The 24114-nt window shown below is 47.9% G+C and overlaps 1 protein-coding gene across 2 annotated transcripts in view; it reads right to left on the bottom strand.

Moving 5' to 3' along the window:
• Positions 1-6425: 6425 nt before the first annotated feature.
• The window catches only part of LOC138172819 (hippocampus abundant transcript 1 protein-like), a 19464-nt gene continuing 1775 nt past the window's right edge, over positions 6426-24114 (bottom strand). Inside the window, exons 2-12 of one of the 2 annotated variants that reach the window (XM_069102771.1) lie at positions 17460-17549; positions 15517-15579; positions 14077-14204; positions 13630-13744; positions 12253-12471; positions 11783-11896; positions 11125-11196; positions 10902-11014; positions 10423-10520; positions 9986-10152; positions 6426-9896 (exon numbers count right to left, since the gene is read on the bottom strand). In XM_069102771.1, coding sequence (XP_068958872.1) covers positions 9684-9896; positions 9986-10152; positions 10423-10520; positions 10902-11014; positions 11125-11196; positions 11783-11896; positions 12253-12471; positions 13630-13744; positions 14077-14204; positions 15517-15579; positions 17460-17549 — 1392 coding nt within the window. In that variant the 3' untranslated portion in view covers positions 6426-9683. Of the gene's footprint in view, positions 9897-9985; positions 10153-10422; positions 10521-10901; positions 11015-11124; positions 11197-11782; positions 11897-12252; positions 12472-13629; positions 13745-14076; positions 14205-15516; positions 15580-17459; positions 17556-24114 lie in introns of both variants that reach the window. The other variant, XM_069102724.1, reaches the window with a different exon arrangement.

The following is a 24114-nucleotide window of genomic DNA, read 5'->3' on the forward strand; positions in this document are numbered from 1 at the left end:
TTTGATTGCTTTATCTGAAAATTGCCTATTCATATTTCTTGATCATTTATCAACTGCAGAATGGCTATTATTTTTATAAATTTGACTCAGTTTTTAAAAATATATTTGAGAAATGAGGCCTTTACCAGAGAAACTTGCTTAAATTTTTTTCATAATTATGATTGCTAACTGCATTTCCCTCCATCTTGTTTCTCTCCCCCGATTCTTCTATTCTCTCTTTTCATCCTGTCCCTCCTCAACAATGTTTTCCTTTTTACTACCTCTCCTAATCTGCCCTCCTTCTATCACCTCTCCCCTTCTATTATCCCTTTCCCCTCCTACTTTCCTGTAGCTAAGATAGATTTCCACACCCATCTGAGTGTGTATGGTATTCCTTCTTTGAGCCAATTCCTATGAGAGTAAGGTTCAAGTGTCCCCCCCCACACCTCTCCCATCTTCCCTGTAAAAACTCTTTTTCTTACCTCTTCTGTGAGATAATTAACTTTATTCTACCTCTCCCTTTCCCTGTCTCCCAGTACATTCCTTTTTCTCAATCCTTAATTTTATTTTTTTAGATATCATCCCTTCATATTCAACTCACACTTGTAACCTCTGTCAGTTTCTATTTCTTCTAACTGCCCTAAAAATGAGAAAGTTCTTATGAGTTATAAGTATACCTTCCCGTGTAGGAATGTAAACAGTTTTAACCCTATTAAGTCCCTTATAATTTCCCTTTCCTATTTCCCTTTTTAGGCTTCTCTTGAATCTTGTATTTGAATGTCAACTTTTCTATTTGGCTCTGATCTTTTCATCAAGAATGATTGAAAATCCTCTATTTCATTGGGATATCTGTTTCCCTCCCGGGGAATTATACTCAGTTTTGTCAGGTAGGTGATTCTTGGTTGCAATCTTAGCTGCTTTGCTCTCAGGAATATAATTTTCCAAGCCCTCTGATCCTTTAATGTAGAAACTGCTAAATCTTGTGTTATCCTGACTGTGGCTTGAATTGTTTCTTTCTGGCTTATAATATTTTCTCTTTGACCTGGGAGTTATGGAATTTGGCTATAATATTCCTGGGAGTTTTCATTTGGGTATCTCTTTTAGGTGATTGGTGGATTCTTTCAATTTCTATTTTACTCTCTGGTTCTAGAGTATCAGGGCAGTTTTTCTTGATAATTTCTTGAAAGATGATGTTTAGGCTCTTTTTTGATCATGGCTTTCAGGAAGTCCAATAATTTTAAAATTATCTCTTCTGGATCCATTTGATAGTGAGATTTCACACTGTCTTCTGTTTTTTCATTCTTTTGGTTTTGTTTTATTGTTTCTTGATTTCTCATAAAGTCATTAGTTTCCATTCGCTCAATTCTAATTTTTATTTTATTTTTTGGAGTAGGGTAGACAAGGCAATGGGGTTAAGTGATTTGCCAAAGGTCACACAGCTAGTGTGTCAGGTGTCTGAGGCTGGATTTGAACTCAGGTCCTCCTGACTCCAGGGCTGGTGCTGTATTCCCTGTGCCACCTAGCTGCCCCTCAATTCTAATTAAGGGATTATTTTCTCCAGAGAACTTTTGTACCTCCTTTTACATTTGGTCAGTTCTACTTTTTTTTTTTCAGTTTGGTCATTCATTTATATATCTAGTCTCAGCTCTGAACAATAGCTTCCATTTATATAGTCTTTTAAAAATATTTTTAACATTTTTTCCCACTTAATGGTATTTTATTTTTTTCTGATTACATGTGAAGACAGTTTTCAACGTTCACTTTTATAAGATTTTGAATTCCAAATTTTTTTCTTCCTCCCATCTCTCCTTCCCAAGATGGCACACAATCTGCTATGCACTATACATGTACAATCATATTAAACATATTAGAACAAAAGGAAAAAACACAAGAAAGAAAAAAAAAACAAAAAAAGAGAGGAAATAGTCTGCTTCTATCTGCATTCAGCAGAATCCATAGTCCTTTCTCTGGATGTAGATGGCATTTTCCATCACGAGTCTTTTAGAATTGCTTTAGATCATTGTATTGTTGAGAAGAGCTAAGTCTATCAAAGTTAGTCATCACACAGTGTTGCTGTTATTGTGTACAGTGTTCTCTTGGTTCTGTTCACTTCACTCAGCATTAGTTCATATAAGTCTCTACACGTTTTTCTGAAATCTGCCTGCTCATTATTTCTTATAGAACAATAGTATCCCATTACATTCATATACCACAGCTTGTTCAGCCATTTTCCAGCTGATGGGCATCCCCTCAATTTCCAATTCTTTGCCACCACAAAAAGAGTTGCTGTAAATATTTTTGCACATGTGGGTCCTTTTCCTTTTTTATTATCTCTCTTGGAATACGGACCTAGTAGTGCTATTGCTGGATCAAAGGGTATGCAGTGTTTTATAGCTCTTTGGGCATAATTACAAATTGCTCTACAGAATGGTTGGATCAGTTCACAACTCTGCCAACAATGCATTAGTGTTCTAATTTTCCTACATCTTCTCCAACATTTATCATTTTCCTTTTTTTTTTTTTGTCATATTAGCCGATCTGATAGGTGTGAGGTGGTACCTCAGAGTTGTTTTAATTTGCATTTCTCTAATCAATAGTAGTTTAGAGCATCTTTTCACATGACTATAGTTTTAATTTCTTCATTTGAACACTGCCTGCTCATTTCCTTTGACCATTTATCAATTGGGGAACAACTTGTATTCTTATAAATTTGACTCAGTTCTCATATATTTTAGAAATGAATCCTTTATCAGAGACATGAGCTGTAAAAATTATTTCCTAGATTTCTGATTTCCTTCTAATTTTGGTTGAATTGACTTTGTGCAAAAACTTTTTAATATAATGTAATTACAATTATCCATTTTGCATTTTGTAATGTTCTCTGTCTCTTGTTTGGTCATAAATTCTTCTATTCTCCTTAAAACTGACAAGTAAACTATTCCTTGCTTTCCTAATTTGCTTATAGTGTCACCCTTTATGTCTAAATAATGTGCTCATTTTGACCTTATCTTGTTATACAGTGTAAAATATTGGTCTATGTCTAGATCCTGCCATACTATTTTCCAGTTTTCATCAAATGGTGAATTCTCATCCCAGAAGCTGGAGTCTTTGGGTTTATCAAACAGTAGTTTACTATCTTCATTGAGTACTGTGTCTTGTGTACCTAACCACTGACCCACCACTCTATTTCTTAGCCAGTATGAAATAATTTGGATGACTGCTGCTTTATAATAGTTTTAGAACTGGTTTGGCTAGGCCACCTTCCCTTGCATTTCTTTTCATTAGTTCCCTTCATATTCTTTTTTTTGCTTAATCTTTTTTATATGAAAATATATTTCACACAAAACAAACTTGATAAGATTAACAAATGTAGAGGAATTTAAATTCAACAAGGTGTTCTGCTACATCAGTACAGACCTTTCAATTTTACACCATTCAAAGTGTATTTCAAAGGAGTGGTGTGTTTATAAAAAACTTATGGTATTAGCTTCATACCGTTTGAATTTTATGCATTGGTATTTCCATATATGTACAAATGACTTACAAAAAAATCTTTGCATTTGTGGATAAAACATGCTGTCTTTGGGAAGAAGGTCCTGCATCTGAGTTGTTTTTTCAGTAAGGTCAGATAAGAGGGACTCTGACTCGCCACTTAGTGAGGTAGTAGACATTTCCTCAGGTATGGAAGGCAAAAAGTGTTCCAAGTAGTCTCTTGTGGCCAAGTCACTGTGACAAAGCCCTTCCCTGGTCCCCTGTGAGAGGAGAGTTTTCAAGGAGCTGTGACAAGCTGGGTGCCAGAAACATAGAATCTGCACTAGTGCTGGTAACCAGTTCATCTAAAGCATCAACTTGTCTCTTAGTTCCCTTCATATTCTTGACCTTTTATTCTTCCAGATGACTTTTATTTTTTCCTAGCTCTATAAAATAATTTGGGTAGTCCAATTCTGCTTTTTAAGATTTATTTTTTCTTCAGTGAATTTTTGTGCCTTTTTTTTTTTTTTCGCATTTGGCCAGTTCTGCTTTTTAAGGAGTTTTTCTCTTCAGTGAACTTATGTATATCTCTTTCTATTTGGCCAATTCTGCTTTTTAAAGCATTATTCTCATTGGATTTTTGTGCCTCTTTTACCATTTTACCTAGTCTATTTTTTAAGATGTTATTTCCTTCAGTATTTTTTTTGTGCCTCCTTTAAAAGCTGTTGACTCATTTTTCATGATTTTCTTGCATCACTCTCATTTCTTTTCTTTTACTTGATTTTCTTTTTTTTTGCTTTTTTTGGAGGGCAGTTGGAGTTAAAGTGACTTGCCCAGGATCACACGGCTAGTTTTTGTGTTAAGTGTCTGAGGCCAGATTTGAACTTAGGTGTCCTCCTGACTCCAGGGCCAGTGCTTTATTCACTGCGCCACCTAGCTACCCCTCTTTTACTTGATTACTCTTCCATGACCTGATACCAATTAAATTTTTCTTTGAGGTTTTGGATGTAGGAGTTTTGACTTGATTGTCTTTGGTGTGTGTGTGTGTGTGTGTGTGTGTGTGTGTGTGTGTGTGTTTTAATCTTCCTTATCACCATAGTAACTTTCTGTGGTCAGATTTTTTTTTCCTGTTGTTTGCTCATTTTCTAGCCTATTTCTTGACTTTTAACTCTTTGCTAAAGTAGGGATCTGATTCCAGAGGGAGCACAGCCCCAAGTTTCTTGGCTCTTGTGCAACTGTTTTCAGAGGTACTTCTAGGGACCTGAAGGTTTTAGCTTCTTCCAAGGTGGTATGATCTAAGGAGAGGTGTGTTTACTATTCTCCTGGCCTGTGAGCACTCTTTTCTGCCCTGGAACTGTCCGTACTCCACTGCAGCCCCAAACTCTGGGGTGCTAGTGCTCCTCCTCACCCTGGAACTCCCACCCAGGACAATGACCCAGATCTGAGTATGGCAAAGCAACAGAGGCCTGCCCCCAGTGCCAACAAAAAGACCCCCGGTAATCTTCTTCTGACCAGGTGCTCCAACCCCTTACTCTCTGTGGGCTGAGAGCCCTGGAAGTAGCCACTTCTGCGGCCCATTCAGTAGCTCCCAATGTCTCCTTGTTTGCTGGGGCTGGGTCTTTGCTGACTTGGCCTCCACTCTCAACCCGGTGTGATAGACCTTTCCTACCAAACTTCCAAGTTGTCTTTGGCTGGGAAACTGTTTCATTCCATCCTTTGGTGGGTTCTGCCACTCCAGAATTTGTTGAGGGTATTATTTAAAGGCATTCAGCAGGGCTTTTTCTCCATCTTGGCTCTCCAATGTAACATTCTTGAATCACAGGTCTGATTATGACATTCCCCTACCCAATAAATCCAAGACCCTCCATCTCTAGGTTCTGAGCTTTCTTTCTTGCAATCAGGGTTAAGTAACTTACCCAGCTATTAAGACAAATTGAACTCAGGTCCTCCTGACTCCAGGGCCAGTGCTCTATCCACTGTGTCACCTCGCCGCCCCTCCTGGAACATATTCTCACCCCCTATTAGTCTCCTTCAGGGTTCGGTTCCAGCACCATCTCCTACTGAGCCATTCCTGATCCCCACACACTAAAACTCCCTATTATATCTATTTTGAACATATCTATATATAGGCATATATATTTGTGTCAATATGGGTTCATTTGTTCTTTCTGACTGAACGTGAACCCCTTGAAAGTACTGGCTGGCTCATTTCTGTCTTGGTAGCCCAAGCCTCTTATGCAGTGCTTGTCTCTTGATTGAGTTTACAGTCTCTGCTCTACAAGTAACTGAGCCAACAGCCAGGCCCCTCTGCAGTTACTGCTGAGCAGTGGGGGAGCCTGAAAGGACCCAAGAGCCCGACTTCCATTGGTCTGGTGTTCCAAACGCTGTTACTGGTCTCCCCTCAGGAGGGTTCCCTGTGAAGCACCTTCTCTGCCTCTGGGATTTTATCTACCTGGTTTTGGTCATACAAATGAAGGTCTGTGTCAACTCTGGAAGTCAAATATTCCATGTAGGTAGGTCATGCTGGGGAGTGGATTGGGAGAAACAAGAAGGGGGCTTTCACTAGTTATAAATTATGACTGGGGACCAGCAGAGGGCAAGAGCCAAGACTGCTGCATTTCCCTTTACGGAAACCTCTTTGAAGGCTAATGAGATGAGCCCCATGGAACTTTCCTGGAAGGGAAGGTAACAAAGGAGTTTGGACAGCTAGTGCTGACCTGCCAACTCCGAGGGTCAACCAAGTTACTGCCAAGGATGCTGGGAGTCATCAAAACCATCAGGCTTAAGACTCAAAAAAAGCATGCTTGCGTGTGCTGTTCAGTGTAGGGCGGGATGGGTCACTTGGCAAGGGTGCCTTTTTTGTCCAAGTTGGCCTCACTGACGACGGGAGCATCAGAGATGGGAAGGGACCTCAGGAGTTGGATGGGCCAATGCTAAACAAATATCTCACCAGGCAGAAACACAAAGGCAGAGACTTGTTATTTTTTTTTCTTTGCAAGAAGAAAGCAGCTGTTTAATAAATAACCAGGAGGGGGGGCACCTGAATCTAAACACAATCTGAAATCAACTAAATGTACTGAGTTATCAGCTAAAAACACAAAATCAACAACACACCAGGGGGTTAACGTCATCGATTCCAAAGGAGAGGGCTGGTCCCTTCGTAATGAAAACACAGAAGGTTGGCCACAGGAGGGAATTTGGGGGTGGGGGGGTTCTGGAGGGAGGAGGACCAAGCAGGACAAACCATGGCTACTTGCCAACAGCCAACTCACATCATTGTTTCCACATTTGTTTCAAGCAATAGCAGGTCCACTGGGACTCCTTCAAATCCCCCAGCTAGGTCCCTGAGGAGGGCATGTTAAACCAGAAGAGAACTAGGCAGAGAGGATGGCAGGGCCAGAGGAAGAAGGGGCTACCTTTGGCCCCAAACCAGAGGGCACTGAGGCCACAGGGATATTCCTGGGACAGCTGGCCTGGGCTGCCCCGGTGGAGAATTGTGCCATTGTGGGGAATGTGCCAACATACCGATAGTGGCACCGCCTGATTTAACAGAAAAGCTGCATTGGGGGAAAAAATGCCCTTCCAAAAAATTGGTTCACGCTTCCCCCCGCCCCCAAAGTGTAACATAAAACCGACAGAAATGGTGGTCTCTGGACAGCTTCCAGGACACACAGGCCTATCAGACTCACAAGGGTCTTCATGAAGCCCTGGCAATTAATGCCTTTCAGGGACTGGGGGAAAGGCAAGAAGTTTGGGATGTCACATGCTTCAGGGGATTTTTTTGGGGGTGGGAGGTCAGGTTAGTGGAAGCAACCTGGTAGGACCCTGCAAAGGCAGGGATGGAGGGGGGCCTCACTGGAATTGAGGCTACAGGGCCTGGTCATTGCCTTGTGGTTTGGGGGGTAAGGGGATCAGCTGTTTCTGGAAATGCCAAGGTACCACAGGAGACCTCTCTGCTACCTAGGGGCTCCCAGCCTGATAACCCAAGGTGGTCTGTTCACTTGAAGGTGTAAAAAAAAAATTTTTTTTGGAGTGGTCTTCTGTGACATTGTTGTGAAAGGATGAGTGAGATTTTGCTTTTCTGATATTCCCACCCAAAGGATGGAATCGACTGTTGGAAAGAAACCCCTCATGGGGTCGCCCAAGTGAGGCCTGGGGTCACTGGGCTTGGGGCTACAAGGGGAAGAGGAATGAGAAATGGGACTTTGGGGTCCACCTGTCCCTACAGACTAAAGTGCAAAATGTAAAAGCCATCCCCACCTCCTCCCCTCAGGGTGGGTTCATTTCCACATCTGGATGGCTCTGGCTCCGGCTCCAGCATGGTGGTCCCAGATGAAGGAGACTAAATGGGCAGGCTGAGGGCAAGGCAGGTCTGGCCACCACCCCTGCCAGAAAAATCCCTCATGATCTCACAGTCCCTCACTTCTGGAGGCTCTTGGATAAATGGTGAGGGGCCAGTTAGCGATCCACTTAAAGCCCTTCTACCCTACAAGAGATGTAGGCAGGGATCTCAAACTGCTCTGTATGTAAACTAAAGTCTTGGCTGAGAATGGTGGGAGAGCCTGGGACACCCTTCTGGGGGCAAACATGACCAAGGCAGGCACAGAGGGCCAGGGAGGTTCAGGGGATTCTGGGGCTGCTAGGCAGGGTCTTTCCCGGGATGGAGGAGGAGGAGGGCCCAGGAAATCATCAGTGCCTCACTGGATGTCGGAGTCACAGGGCTGATGGTACCAGACATGTAACTGACCTCCACAGGCCACAATTGAGGGACAAAGTCAGAGCACTGATGGTAGCTGACCCTGCACTGTCCGTTCCCCCACTCCCCAAAGGGAACCGTAAAGCCTTTCCCTATATCAGGAAGCCAGGCCAAGTGAATGGTCCTAGAGGAAAAGGGGCACCAGGAATCAAGTCAAAAACATGGGGAAAACCATCCACTGTTGTCACCCAAGGGGGTCAAGCCTGGGTCACTCCTGCTATTTCAGATAACTATCTGAACTCCTGCCTTCTGGTTGCTTTTCTGGCATCACATGGGCCGCCTGACATTCCCTAAAGGTGCTTTGTTGTGGCCTTCTGAGCTAATTCTTGTGTATCTCAGAGGCCGCTGCTGCTCTCGAGTGACCACAGGCAAAGAGACATTCTGGCCTTTCCTCTTCTACTTCCTGGACCTCTAGGGGTGGGGGCTGGGGGAACGGTTCCTGGCCAGGTCTCCCTCCCAAGAGCTGACCTCAGGAACGCAGGGACAGTGCCCAGAGCACTTTCCAGAAGAGGCCCCAGCAGCCAGTTATTCCAGTGACCCACAAGCTCTGGTGCTTTTTGGACGGCAGCTACCGGGGTTATCTGGGACAGGGCCAATAGATGGGTACAAACCAGCAAGAAGATGCTGGCCCCTTTGTTTACCTGGACATCCCCGAGCCTTCCCCCTCCTCCAGGGTTGAATCATGACAAACTTGGCACTCAGGCTCCTGCAGGCTGGACAGGCCTGATGAAGGAGGTCATCCATCTTAGGCTGCTGGGGGCACGTTGGGACCCCTCGCAAAGGTGTGGGAAATTCTTTGCCTTCTATGATACCATCAGCAAGGTGCTCCCTGCCTGAGAGTATCCTGGGCTGGGCAGGCACATTTGGTTGGGTGCCAAGGAAGAGGGGTCCACGGGGTAGGGTCAGTTCTGGCTATAGCCAGCAGTGGGTCTGCTGTTGCGGGCTCCTTTCCTGTGTGGGGGTGGGTGCTATCTCCCATCCTGGGTACTCTAGCCCCAGAACACTCTTTCCATTCTCCCCCCCCTCACCCAATGGACCAGTGATCCCTGGGGGGAATCAGAAGGGCCTCCCGGGACTGTGTTGTCAGAGCCCGGGAGGGGGGTGGGCCAGGACCTGAGATTCGGCCACTCCCGCTCCCCGGCGAGATGAGGATTTGGCAGATCCCATTTCCAAGTCCATGGTTCCCCAGAAGCAGGTGAGTTTAACACTAGCCTGCTGTCCCAACTCATTCCTATTCTCCAGCCCTGGGTGGATGACAGAAGCCTAGCTTTGCACCATTGGGACTGAGTTTGTGGGTAGCTGTGTTTATCTGTGTTTGGCTCTGAGGGCCTCAGTCTTCTTGGTCCTCTCATTTGCTATTAGTGGTGAAGTCCGTGACCACCTCCTCTCCCACCTCTGGTCCAGTCCACATAGAGCATACCGCCATCCATGTGGGTAGGGTGGATGGAGGTGGAGACGCCTTGCCTCTCCCTTCCCATCATACACTGCTGTCCACCAGGAGGGGCTCCTTCCCATCCAAGCCACCTGCTTGGGGGCTGTGCGTGTGGCTCTGGGCACCATTGCTGTGTTTCTTGTGGCTGCCGGACCGCAGTGTGAGATGATTGTGCTCAGGGATGAACAAGGCCACTAGGAGGGACAGCAGGACTGAGCACGCTCCAAAGAGGAAAGGGGGGCCCGGGATGATGCTCCGCTAGAAGGGCAAAGGACAGGAAGGGGTTAAGTCCAAGGGCCCAGGCTGGGGTGAGGCTGGTGGTATGGGCAGGGAGGGGTGGCCCTCACCTCATCCGAAGGGTTGGCCATGTTGGGCTTGGTGGCCTTCTCCAGGCTCTCGACTGCCACCATCTCATTCAGCTCCACATGAAACAGGTAGAAGACGAAGCCGTACAGGGCCGGACCCAGACCGTTGCACAGCCCCCGGATACCAGTGATCATGCCTTGAACCACACCTGGGGGGAGGCCAGGGAAAGGAGCATTCTAAGACTTTTCTGACACTCCGTGCCATGAGTGGGCATCCCCCTCTCAGTTCCAGGGCCTGTGGGACCAGCTGGGATGGGCCTTCCTTCTGGACTGAGCTAAGTGGTGATCTGGGCCACCCTGCCAGCCTCGCTGCTGCCTCAGGAGAGATGTGAGGACAGCTGTCTTTGAAGAGGTAGACCTCCTACACAGTGTGCACAGGGGCTGTGAGGGGAGCCCAGCCCAGGCAGGGTTGGAGCTACCTTGCTGGTCAGGGTCTGCATTCCGGGACACCATGGCGCTGATGGCGGGGAAGGTGATGCTGGACATGGCTGCCACTGCACCTGCGGCCCACATCATCCTGGGGGAGGAAAGAGATAGGACCTTGGATTGACACGAACCCCCAACATCTGTATGCTGAGAACTGGGCCAGAGAGCAGATCAACAGCTCCCCCTGGGGTCCAGGAAGAAAGGAGGCTCAGGCTGGGGGAACAAACTACTCTCATTTCTAAGAAGTGGTGCTCCCCCTCTGTGGTGAAAGGGAATGTGGGGGGAAGAGAAGTCCAGGCAGCACCAGAAGGTTCTCAGGCAGGTTCATTTGGATGCTCACGCCCCTTGGGGCCTGGGCCTCTTCAGCAGAGGATGTGTCATGTCCTGTGTCCCCACCTGGGTATCGAGTGGAGGGGGAAGGGCAGCAGGCAGGGGCGAGGAGGGATCTGGTGGGCTCCTAGCTGGCTCTTACCAAGGCTGGGAGCCAAAGCCGTACCAGGCCAGCTGCAGGATCTGGAAGCCCAGGCCAAGCAGGATGGTGTTCTTGTTCCCGATGGAGCGCATCAGGATCCCCAGCACCACCGTCTGGAACAGGATGGGGTGCGTGTTGCCAAAGAGAAAGAGAAGGCCCCCATCTGGGGCAGGGGGGGGGCCCAGGGTGGGGCTGTGGGAGAGGGATGGGGAAGGACCCTCACCTGAGCCAGGATGGACAGAATCCCCACCACACCAATGAAGGCAGCCACTGTTTCTGAGGAAAAGCTAATTACCTGCAAAGACCAGAGAAGGGATGAAGTATCTGGGCTTATGTGAGGGTCTAGAGTTGGAACCTAGAATGGTTATAGGTTCTGATCCTTTCCTGCCGCTTATTAAGTGCCTGCCCTCCATAAAAGGGGGATGGGCTGGAGAGCAGGGGGCATGGAGCTGCACCAGCAGGGTGCCGAAGCTCCTTCCAGATCTCACGCCCCTAATTCTTGGAGGCTGAGTTCAGCTGCTGCTGAGCTTGGTCCTGGATAGGCAGGCGGTCAATTCTTCCTAAGTGGGCCTCGATGGATCCTTGTGTTGTGTCCGCCCAAGTGGCAGAGTCCAACTGCCTAACTCCCTTCTCCCAAGAAGCCCCATTACGCACAGGCTAGAGACCTCTCCCCCTGACTCCAAGTCACTCTCTACTTGGAAGAAACCTCTGCAGGGTGAGTGAGTGAGTGATCTACCTGGCCTCCTGGACCCACCCTTTCCAGTCCAGAGTGTGGATCAGAGGACCCTCCACTGGCTGCCCAGAGTCCAGGCTGCATGTGTGCCCATGGCTGGATCTGCCCAAGGAATGTGGCTCCAGCTTCTGGTCTTGGACTCACTCACCTGGCGCAGGTAGAGAAAGAAGCTGGAGTACTGGCCGGCCTCTGGCAGGTAGGAGAGGAAGACAGTGATGCAAATGAGAAGCACAGTAGAGTCCTGGCCCACTTTCCGAAGAGACTGAGTGAGACGAGATGGGGATTGAGAGAGTTAGAGAAGGCAGTGTGCCCTGTAGGAAGGCATGGAGTGATAGGATTTGTAGGACCCAAAAACCACCAACAGCAACCACAACAACAAACCAAAAACGTCTCCTTCCTCCTGGCCAACCCAGGGCTTGAAATTTCCATTAGAGTCTCTCCTTTGAGTAAGACTACGTTTTCTAAAAGGCTCCTAAGGAAGTGGGGAAAGGGGCAGGTACTAAGCCCACTAGTACCCAGTCTATCCACTAAGACGGCATTCCACATTAATACAGGTCCATCAGACGGCTTCAAGCAGAGGGAAGAGGAGGGGGAGAGGCGAGGGCTGGGCACACTTACAGCAAAGGGGTCAGCCTGCTCCCAGGAGATGGGAGCTCCCCAAGACACAGGCCGCATTTCCTCAGGCAGGGACTCGGGCACTGCCAGTAAGATGAAACCAATGTCCAGCAGAGCCACTCCTGAGGCCAGCACCACCACCAGCGTGTCACCATAGGCACGGGACAGGTAGGCACCAATGGCTGGGCTCGTCACCAGACTGGCAGCGAAAGTAGCAGAGACCTGAGGGGATGAGGAACAAGGAGCTGCTCAGTTGGCCCCCCCCCAGCTTACGGCTTGCATTGCATGGCACGGGGAAAAGTTCAGCCTTCAGAGAAAGAAGGTTCTCTCCACGAGGAGCTTTGGCTGATGTCCACAGTGGGAAGACACAGTCAGCTTTTTGGGGTCTGTGCTCATTTCACTCAGTCCTTCATTCTTTTTACCTTCCCTGGGCAATTCTGCGAAGGATGTTGTGCTATGGGCAAGATACAAACTGGGATGACTAGCTAGAGGAGGTGGGGAGGTGTGACAGGGAGGTCAGTGGGAGCTGGCTTGGCACCGGCTCTGCTAAAGACAGGACTGGGGCACCAAGCAGAGTGGAGGCTCTGAGTGTCAGAGACGCATAGAGAAGACATCGCTTACAGCCAGAGGGACCAGAGAACATGCTCCCGAGGAGGGGCTACAGGTGTGCGAGCATGTATGTATGTAGGAGCCTGCAACCTACGCATGCACACACAGCTCTATGTATGTCTCAATGCCATCATCTATACACGAGCAGGGACAAACCAGTGGAGGCGACAGCATGTGCCATATTTACATAAATACAAAATAATCATGGGGAGTGTGGGGAGAGCACATGGGGCTGGGAGGTGGAGCCAGGAAAGCTGCTAGGAGCTGGCCCTGAAGGCCCAGAAGGAAGGAGAAGCCCCTGATTGAGGGGGTGACTGGGGTGGGTGGCAGGAAGCCATGGGAGCCATGCAGGTGAAAAGCAGCATGAGCTTTGATTAGGCTGCTGCCATACACAGGTGGGGCCTGGGACGTGAACTCTTTGGGGAGGAAGAACTGGTAGGACTTTCCACCTGACTTACTGCTGGGGTGGTGAGTGCCAGCTTCTGAGCCTGCGTGACTGGCAGGATGGTGGGGCCAATAACAAGGCAAGTGAGCAGCGGCAGGTTTGGGACAGAAAAAGAAATTCCTGGCTACTATGGTGCAGAGGTGGCCACTGAATTAAAAGGGGAGAGATGAAACAGAGGGTCAGGGAGGAAGGCGTGGAGGGCATAGGGAAATGGGAGGGATCCTGGCCAGGAGGCTGGGCCTCTGTGGACAGGGCAGGGTGGCAGGACAGCTGCAGGGACAGGCCACACCCACAGGGCCCGCCTCTCCAGGGAGGGGCTGGCTCACCAGGCCATAGGCTGTGCTGCGTTCGTGCTCCTGGGTGATGTCAGCCACATAGGCAAAGATGACGGAGAAGGTGACTGCGAAGACCCCAGACATGGAGATGACTGCGAAGTACCACCTGAAGGAGAAGGATCACCGCAGCACGTCACGCCCTCGGCCAGAGCAGGCCCAAGCCCCCACAGTCCCCGGGCCCAGGATAGGCCTGCACCTCCCCTGGCAAAACCCACTGCATCTGGCCTTGGGCAGGCCTGGCCCAGCTCCTTCCTTTAGCAGTGAGAGCTGAAAGCTGTGCCCTGCCCTGCCCTCAGGGGTCTGTGGCTGCTAGAGGCCAGGGAACCACCAGGAGACTGGAGAGCCCCAGGGCAGCCTGTGGGGGCCTCCCTGCCTTGGCCCCTTGGGCTGAGCTGCTGCCTTCCCTTGAGCCACCTTCACATTCAAGCCCTCACTCACCAGGGGCTGATCTTCATCAGGGGAATGGGCGCACAGGTAAAGAAGACCGTCAGGAGGAGGAATGACTTTCTGCCCCAGACGTCTGAGAGGGCACCAATGAGAGGGGCACTGAGGAAAGACAGCAGACCCTGGAAGACACAGAGAAGCAGCACAGGGTTCTGTGAGGCTGCGAGCCTGGGGGCAGCTGCCACTCCCAGAGGGCAGAAAAGAACATGCCAGCAAGCTTCTGCACCTATTCTCTAGGAAGGGGGAAGACCGCTATGGGCTGAATGGGAGACTTCCAAGCACCACCTTCTCCTCTGCCAGGGCTCCTTGTGGCTTCTCAGGCCTTTTACAGCACATGCAGCTGCTGGCCTCATCCCAGAGTGGACTTCTAGACTGAGCACAGCCCCCAGGCTGTGGTCTACAGGCCCTAGGCCTCTGTACCTCGCTGGCATGAGGCTACAGGCTCGGGGAGCCACCGCAGTATATCAGATAGTCTGGTAGCCACAAGGTCCAAAACTGCATCAAGGAGTGGACATAAAACGATTTTTTTCTTTTTTCCCTGACTCCCAAAGAATGATGGAAGAGCCAGTGGTGTTTAGGCCTCCAAATCACACAAAAATGAGGAGAGGACAGAAAAGGCCAGAAGAGGCTGCCCATGTCACTTCTCCAAGAAGAAAACTTCGATGAGGATGAGGGGTGTCCTGGGAGCCTCCTGGCCGCCCCCTCCAGCCTACTCCCCATCCTGGTCCTGGCTAGAAAACCAGCTCTCAGGCCATCGGCCACCACTTCCAGCAGAGCTCCTGCCCCATCTCTCAAGTCTTTCCACCCAGAAGCTACCAGAGAACCTACATCTAAGCTGCTGGTAGGGTCTGACAGAACAAAGGAACTGTGAAGGAAGCTTGCAGGCTCTGTGGAGAGAGCACCAAACCCAGAATCAAGACCTGAATTCAAATCCTGCCTCAAACACTTACAAGCTGTGTGACCCCAGGCAAGGTACTTCATCTCTGCCTGCCTCAGTTTCCTCATCTGTAAAATGGGGGTTGTGACAGCACCTACCTTCCAGGGCTGTTGTGAGAATCAAATGAGATATTTGTAAAACACTTTGCAAACCTTAACAGGCTACAAAAATGCTAGTAGTTTTAGTATTAGAGAAAACACACCCCTCGTGCTGAACTTGGCCTCCTCCTCCCACCCTCTTGGCTCTGTCCATCAGACATGGGGGAAGAAGAGTGCTGTCCCCATGACTCCCTTGCTCAGCAATGAATCCCCCACACAAAGGGGCCCCTTTGTTATTGTGGCAATGTCCATGTGTCCACTTGGAGCTGGACAGAGGCCATGGCCTAGTGGCAGGCAGGGGACAAGCTGCCTGGGGCTGCTGCCAGGTCCTGTCCCTGGGCCATAATGGGGACCAGGGGAGGGGCCTCTCACACATGCCAGGTGCCAGCTGAACCTCACCTTGACTCCGTGGATCAGGCCATTCATCAGGAAGGTGTGCTGTGGGAATGTCTGGTGCAACACCTGTGGATGGGATCAACTGCCATGAGGCTCCAGGTGCTGCAGGGAGTCCTCCCCTGCCCCATACCCCACAAAGCTGGCTTTTCTCAGGGCTGTATCTGTGTGACTGAGGAGCCAGGTCCTGGCCCCACGGCTGACTCCCAGCCACTTCACATTTCTAAGTCTGAGGCTCTTTTTAGCAAACAGGGATGTGGAAACCACTAGCACTGCCACCTGGTAGGCCTGACACAAGAAATCACATAACACGTGGAAAGCATTTGGGAAAAGAAAAGTTCTATTGCTGCCAGACCCTGTGGACAGGAGGCCCCCCCAGATGCTTGGCTCGGCCCTTTCTTCCCATTTGCTTGGTACTTAACTGGCTCCTTCCCATGTCCTGTTTTTATCCATTTTCCTCTACGCTGGTCTAACATTCCTGCATTTTACCCAGAACATAGGTTTCTGAGTGCCACTGTGGTTTATAAAAAGGTAATTTCCTAGAAAAGGGACCTCCGAGCAGGGAGCACTGGCCCATTAAACCATGCCATGTTCGGGGGCACCCCACAAACTTCCTTCCTCAGGAGTTGCTGGCTGAGAGATCCTGTTCCTCTTCTACCCAACCCACCTCGTCCCCCTTAAAGCTGAGACCCAGAGCTTGGATTTCAGAATCTTTTCATTAAAGTAACCGCTCTGTACTTGGTGTGCTAGCCATGTTTTTCTTTATTCTTTCAATAGGAAAGAAGGCCAAGCCAAGGCACTTTAGGCTGAATAGGGTCAAAGCTGTTCTGCACTCAAATGGGGGTGAAACACACAACTACAGGGCTGGGACTGGTGCCTAGTGGTGGGGGGCGGAGGGGAGGGATCAAGGGACTCCTTTCTTCAGAACAAAGCTAAAACAGGTCCACAGGCTAGGGGCAGGTAAGAAATGGGGTGCTTTAGAATAAAAGTAGACAACGTTACATTTTGGATAATTCAGTTCTTCAAAATAAAAGCAGCTGCCACCTTTATAGTAATTTAGAGTATAAAAATTTCATCCATTATCTTGGAAACTCATAATCACAAGAGTAAGTCTGGGGCTAGTCCAACCCTATTTGAAGGATAGAGCTCTTGTTATCCTTACAACACATTTTAAAGAGAATAAATATAACTTTTATCCTCTCCATTTTATAGATGGGAAAACTAAGTTTCAGCCTTAAGAAGTTACTTGTCCAAAGGCACAGAGCCATCAAGAAATAACACAGATCCAGACTTTCATAATATGGTCAAGGAGATAAAGCATGCATCCATGAGGAATCAAATAAGGCAGAGGAATGAAACAGGTCTCCAGACCTGATCTAGTCCCCTGGTGAGTGGCAAGTGCAGCCTTTACTGGGTTCCTTAAGACTGAGGTGGCTGGGAGGTCTTGTTACATGCTACTGGTCAGACCATGGCCTCAGGCTCAGGCTGTTTCATTTTATTCTGCCTACGCTTTTCTGGTTTCCTAAGGGGACAGTGTTCTTACAGCTTGTCCTAACCTAGGCAACAAAGACACAATGTTCCATTCCCTGGGGAGTGGGGATCTGCATGGCTGGACAGGAGGTAAAGTGAGCCTGGCCACAAGTCCGTCCATCTACAAACTGCTTACTCAGTTCATCATTGACAAAATGGCAACTCTTCCTTCTGTTTAGCAGCTAGACTGAGGTCAATCTCTGGCTTCAATATTTCAGGGAAATCGCCATCTTCTTAGAGACAGAAGTAGACCCCCCCCCCATCTTATTTGCGTCTAAGCAACAGCCTGGGCTCTGGACAATCTACTCTACTATTTAGCTTTATGGGAATCTTCCCAGCCTCTCCTGGGAATTCATTCCTCTGCCAAACTATCTTTACCCTCCAGGTCCTGGGGCCAAAAGGGGGTAATCAATACTCACCGTTAACATGGGGGTTGTGAGCAGGCCCCAGGCAAAGAACTCAAGGAAGATCACCACCACTGCATGGTACACACTAGGCTCGCCAATCCCCTGTCGCTGAAAAACAACATGGCTGGCTGGTAAGTGGATGAAGGGTAGAGAACAAGGCAATCAGTCGGGGGGGGGGGGGAAGGGAAGAAATAGGGTGATTAAACAGTTCTAACTAAATCAAGAACTTGGAAGGGCCTTGTTTGCTCCAAAAAGCCAAGTGTAAACATCTCCCAGGCTGCTACCCCTCTAGTTCCAAGGCCCCAGAAGTTTGGCCAGCTCTATCAATAAGGTCACAGGTTCAAAGGCTCCAGAAGTCTGAGGAATCTATGTGCCCTTCAGTGCAACTGTGGTAGCTGGCACAGTCTGGACGCCTGGACCAGGCACGAGGGCCCATTCCCTTAGAGGTGGCACACAAACTCAGCTTTTATTGGCTGGAATCCTGGGTGCTGCCAGCCTTGGCTAGCATAGTTAGAGCCTAAAGGGATGATGTGGATGTCTTCTGAAGGCTAAGATGTCACCCAATTTGGGGATTCAAATGTTACTCTAATCATGAGATACAACTGGGCCAAGAGTACCCAGGCCAAGCAGTTTTAGAAACATCAGATTCAAACTAGGGAATGCCAGGGCCAGTCTGAAATGGAAATCCTTGTTCCTGGCCAGTACCCTCAACTTGGAAAAGCCTGATGTTTGCTTTAGGAATAGCCAAAAACCAATGATTTCATCAAGGTCTGAAAGTTGGCACAGAGCCACTGAGCTTTCCCCAGCCCCCACCCCTCTAGTATGATACCCTGGCAAACCTCAAACAGCTTCATTCTTTCCCTGAAAGGCCACCCAGGTAAGAGAGTTGAGACCCCTCAATGAGAGGCAGCTTGCTCCTCAGGACCGCCACACGGGCTTTCTTCGGTAGTTCTGCCCCAGCCAGCTCTGGGTAACCCACTTCTTGTTCCTCCCAACTAGTCCCGGGAACAGGAAAAAGAATAAAAATAAAAAGCCAAGATCCTTTTCCCAGGCAAAACACAAATGCCAGGCTCCAGAAGCTCCAGGTCAGTAGCAGGGCACTGTGACTAGTGCCATCTCTCCAGCTGAGATAAGTGGCAGAGAGGGGAGTGGACTGCAGTACCTCAATTCAGTGCCCATGCACTCATCTACATTTTAAGTGGAGTGGTCAAGCCTGTTTTATCAGCCCTCATTAAAATATACCCACAACGGTGGCAATGGCAAAGCCTCCCTCCCAGTTGGACAACAGCCGTCTCCAGATTTTAAACTATTCTTTGAGTGTAGTGGAGTCCTGGATTCCAGGCCATCTGGGTTAACTCATGGGTGACCCTGTAACCTCTTCTCTGGGGCTTGGTGTGCTCCTCTGGAAAACGAGGTGGCTAATCGGAGATCTCCCTTCAGGTTTTTCCCAATCTAACATTCCATGATTCTGTCGGTGCTGAGGTGACTGCTGCCTTTCAGATTTTCTTTCAGGAGTTAATTTTTAAAAGGAGTGGGAAAAGTCTCCCCAAGCTCAGCTCTGCCCAACCACTCCCCTCAGGGCAGTTTCTCAAGGGGCACTGTAACACTGATCCATCTCTGGCTTCTCAAATCAAGTTTTTCTCTCTAAATAGTTTGACTTGTTACTGTTCCAACCGCCACCAAGGTGGGGACTTTTGAGATGCTTGCTCCCTCATCTGGTAAAACACCTTCAACCATTTAATTAAATATTAAGGGCCTAAGTGTGAGGCCCTATGCTGTGTGCTGATGAAAGACCAGAGATAATCTAATCCCCACCTTCCCTCTGTGAAGTTCCTAATAGCAGGATGTACAATATGTACACACACAAGATGGGAGAATGCAACAAGATGCAAAAGAACACAGACTGGGACTTGGCAGGGACTTTAAAGGTCATCCATCCACCCCTTTTGATTTATAGATGAGGACACAGAGACCCAAAGTTCTACTGTAATATTTGAAGAAGAGAGTATTTTAGGCTAGGGAGACAAGAAAAGAAGGCTTCATGAAAGGGGTGGCCCCAAGATGATTTTTGAAGAAACACAAGTAACTACTACACAACAAGGTCCTCCAAGACAAGGGCAGTGTTTCCTCTAAATTTGGTAGTTACCTATTCCCCAAACAATGAATAATGAGAACCAAAAACTGGTCATTGGTGTCTGTGCTGGGGCTCCACCTCCTGGGTAATCTTGACTTAGAAAAACATCCTCTAATAGACACTGATGAGGATTAGATAGAAAAAAAGACAACACAGACAAAGGTAACAGAGTGTCAGAGTTATTCGTTAAACTATTTGATTCTACTCTGTTGAAATATAGGGCATAATGTTTATGGTTTTGTAGAAGCATTTATTCCTCATTTTGTACATTTATTTGGTCATTTGTTTTTGCTGATGATTGTTTACATTTAAGAAACCAATGTGTCAGGGTGCTTCAGTAACTCTGGATGGAGTCATACGTGGCCTGCCTCACCTGTAACTTCAGCTTCCAGTGAGGAAGGAGCCAGGGAACAGGTTGGACTCTTTTTACAAAGACTGCTCTTCCAAGGCTCTTCTCTAAGATTGACTTGTTTCCAGAGTAAATAAGGAAGCCTGTTTCACCTTCAGTTGAATACAATGATCAAAACAACTCTCTCAACAGATAATGCCACTGATGTGACCCTAAAGAACAGTCCTCATCCCCAGCAGCCCTGCCCGTAACTCCTGGCATTAACACAGGCTTGCACGCCAGTCGGTAAAGTGTCTTCCCCAGGAATTGTTTCCCGTGGCACTTCTGGCGCTATCCATCTCTCTCTCTCTCTCTCTCTCTCTCTCTCTCTCCCTCCCTCCCTCCCTCTCTCTCTCTCTCTCTCCCTCTCTCTCTCTCCCCCCCCCCTCCATTTATATCAGTCATTTCTGCGAGATGCCAGTCAGTGTCTTCTTGTAACAAGAAAATAATTACATAGAACCAACTGACATTGCTGCCATGTCTCGCAGTGTACGCTGCTCTTGGTAATTACTTAGCATTTACTCGTACACCACTTGGTACTGTTCTCTAATTATTTTATTCCTTAGTCTCATTTCGGAGACTCAGTTGCAGTAGATGCTTGCTCAGGGCAGGGACCCATCCCTTCTACTTCCACAGACTCTCAGGTCTGTTGAATTCAAAGGTCATAGAGCCCAATCTATGTTCCACACAGCACCCAGCAATAAGGCTTAAAAAAACCCTCCAACTTCTAAAATCATTGACACAATATAGTTAAAGCATGTCAGGAAAAGTCCTCTGAGATATTATTTAATCCAACCCCTTCACTTAATATACAAGAAAATGGTCCTAGAGTGGGGAAAAAAAACCCTTGCCTCCAAGCCACAAGAGAATTAGTAGCTGAGCTGGGACTAGAGGTCAGATCTCTGAACTCACCCTTTTCTACTCAACCAGAATGTGCAGTGCTTCTGTTCCTTCCCCATCTACCCAGAATAAAAGAATTTCCAGCCCTGGCCAAGTAAATGAAGGTTCCTCTGCAAGGCTGGGCTATCATGAGGTATATGTACTACCAATTCAGAAAAAAAACATAGAGTCTCCATCCTCTAGCCCTTTATCTGCCACCATAGTGGCCTTGTTCCTCTCGAATCTAAGGTTCTCTTAGAAGGGATAGATATGTCTTAAAAGCCTGAGGGGGTGAAATCATAGGCCAACAACCTTAAAAGGTAGAACCAGTGAAATGGAAACTCAAACTCCTTGAGAAAAGTCCATCGAGGTTACAAAGTGAACCATGCAATGATGTGGATGAAAGGTAAACTAGAAAGACTAAGAAATTATTGGGCAACAGTTTCTGCTCCAAGAAAAAAAATCCCAACAGACTGGAACAATGGCCAAATCAAACAAAATAATATTTAATTATAATAAATGTTTCTGTAGATAAGCACCGAAAAATCAACTGCACAAGCATGGGAATGTTTATGATTAGGTAACAGTTCGTAAGGAAAAGACCTAAGATTTTTGTCCTTCAGGTTCAACATAATTGAACAACACAGTGTGTGAAGTATTTCTGAAAAAGCCAACTTGACCTTACTCAATGAGAATCATAGGGGGAGGAAGGAGGGAGGTGATAGCCCCATTGTCTTCTGTCCCAGTCAGACCACATAAGGGGTGCTGTGCCCAGCTCTCTGGACCTGTTTCCAGGATGTACAATGACAAACTAACATTCAGAAAGGGGCAGTGGAATGAGATGAAGGGACTCCAAACCTTGTCATAGGAGGGAAAGCTGAAATGAGTGGGGATGGTTGGGCGAGAGAAGAAATTTTGGGAAAAGGACATAATCACTATCTCCAAATATCTAAAAAGTTATCATGGGCAAAGAGGGAAGATTTGTTCTGTGTGGCCCCATAGGGTAGAACAAAGTAACAATGGGGAGGAAAGTTCCTGGCAAGGGGATTTTAAGTAAATATAGAGGAAAAACTTTTCTAACAATCAAAGCAGTACAAAAATGGAGCGCGTGCTGCCTTGTGAGGCTGTGAGCACGCCATCGTTGCAGGCATCTGAGCCCAAGTCAGCGAAGCACTTGGGATATGGCCGTGGGGAGTTCTGTACTGGTCCGGAGTTTGTTGGGTCTGATGAACTTAACGACCCCTCCACTCAGCTTCCAGTAAGTACTACCCTCTTCAGGGCAGTCCCATAGGCTAAGAACACACAAGGATGTATATTCCTGCCTTGGAACATACAAGAACACATCACTGGATAGGGTTTACCCTTTGCTCAGAGTGTGAAGCCCTTGAAGCTGACCCCCAAGACTCAGGGTTATTGATACTAAAGACTCAGCCAATGGGGATTCCAACAGTGAAATGAAGGCAATTAGAAAGAAAGATGGAGACAGCCTCAGGCTCTCAACCAGACTACTTGATAACAATGAATTTTAGCCCCACCTTGGCCCATCCAGACACCCCATGGTCTCAAGGGACCTAAACATCATGTCACAAAATTTCATTTCTCTCCCATGGTGACAGAGTCAAGTACTAGGTTTCTTGGTTCCATTCATTGCTTCTCCTCTGGGAAAAAGACTGCTAGTTTCAGTCCCCAAAGGATGCTGGAATACAATTCCCAGCTCTCTACTTGATGGCAGATAGAGCCAAGTGAAATTAAATTGAAAACAAACACCCAGGACAATCTCAGGACCTTCAAGGCACTGCATTAATCCGTGTGACTCAGGATAGGACATAGGGGAAAGCTCAGTTGAATATATTCATTTAATATAAGATACTGAACTTTATCAAAAGCAAATGGTTAAACTAAATTACAACTCGGAGCTGCACTTTGAAGTGTGGGCAATGCCTGTGACACTTAAACAATGTAGAATTTATATTTTCTTTGTACACCTGTCCAGTCCCTTACACTGATGCCTTTAGGGACACAGGCCCATCCAGGGAGGTAGTGTTGGGCCCATGCAGTTTATAGGTGGTTCCCTAACCTGGCCAAAGCATGGGGCTGGGAGTGGGAATAGTCATATTTCAAGTATCTTGAGGTAGGCAGGTTGGAGGAAAGACACCACCAGAGATTAAAGATGGAAGGAGACAAACTAAGAGTGATCAAAGAATGATTTGCTGAAGTTCGTGCCAGAATGATTAGAATCAGACAGTTTCACTGGGGTGGAAGCAAAGGAATAAAGATGTAGAGTTAATGAGTGTGGGTGACAGGGCACAAGAATTTCTCTGAGTGGCTGGAAAGCTTTATCCAACAGTACAAGGTCATACAAGTCAGTGGCAGAGTCAGTACCAGAAAATCTGTTTGTTGTAACTTCAACCCCCTCTCCAAAATACCATGTTGCCCTTCTCGGTAAGTAAGAAGGAGTGGTGGCTGCTGGGATCTGTGTTGGGAGGGCAAGAAATTAGGGAGAAGTTAGGGACTGAGGGAAAAGAGGACAAAGGCAGAAGGGAGAAGAGGAAGAAAAGGAGGAAGATTATTGTTTAAGCAGGTAACTAACAAAGGTAAAAGGAATTGGAGGGGAAGGATAGGAAGAGGGAAGCTTGGATGGGGCAATTTGTATGGTACATGAAAGGGAGTAAGAGCAGGAAGGGGGAAGAAGGCATAGGAAATGCAGAAGGACATAAGGGAAAGAAGGAGTAAAAGGGGGATGTTTACGTGTCTGGCAAAAGGTGAGAGTGGCAGTGGGATGGAGGTAGCAGAGAGACAGTGGCAGGGGGAATGAAGCCAAAAGAAAGGAAGAACGGTGTGTGTGAGTGTAGGAGACAGAATGGGAAGGACCTGGGGACACAGTGACAGTGTGGACAACATGGGAAAACAGGTGGGAAGCGGATCAGTAGAATTCTAGGGGGAGGGGGAATGAGTCAGGGTTGGACATACTGTGTGTGCATAGATGGAAAAAGTGAAAAGTGACTGGGGACAAGAGTATGGAAAAGGAATGGGAACGATGAGGTCTAAAAAGTCTAGCAAGGGAGTAGGAAGCATCAGGATGGTCAATGTACAGGAGAAAGGCCAGGGCTGGGGAAATGGCATGTGACTAAGAAGCCATGGTCCGAGGTTGGGGCTGGGGCTGAGAAATTATTGAGGTAGAAGAAGGCCAGATCCTGGCCTGCATTAAGAGGGCACCGCCCGGGATCTAGGGGTGCTGAGGGACGGCAGTGGAGGCTGGGGCTGAG

This window comes from Petaurus breviceps, unplaced genomic scaffold, assembly GCF_028583685.1.
Source record: "Petaurus breviceps papuanus isolate PSGF00001 unplaced genomic scaffold, PetGlider_PUasm1.0 103, whole genome shotgun sequence".
NCBI lineage: Eukaryota > Metazoa > Chordata > Mammalia > Diprotodontia > Petauridae > Petaurus > Petaurus breviceps.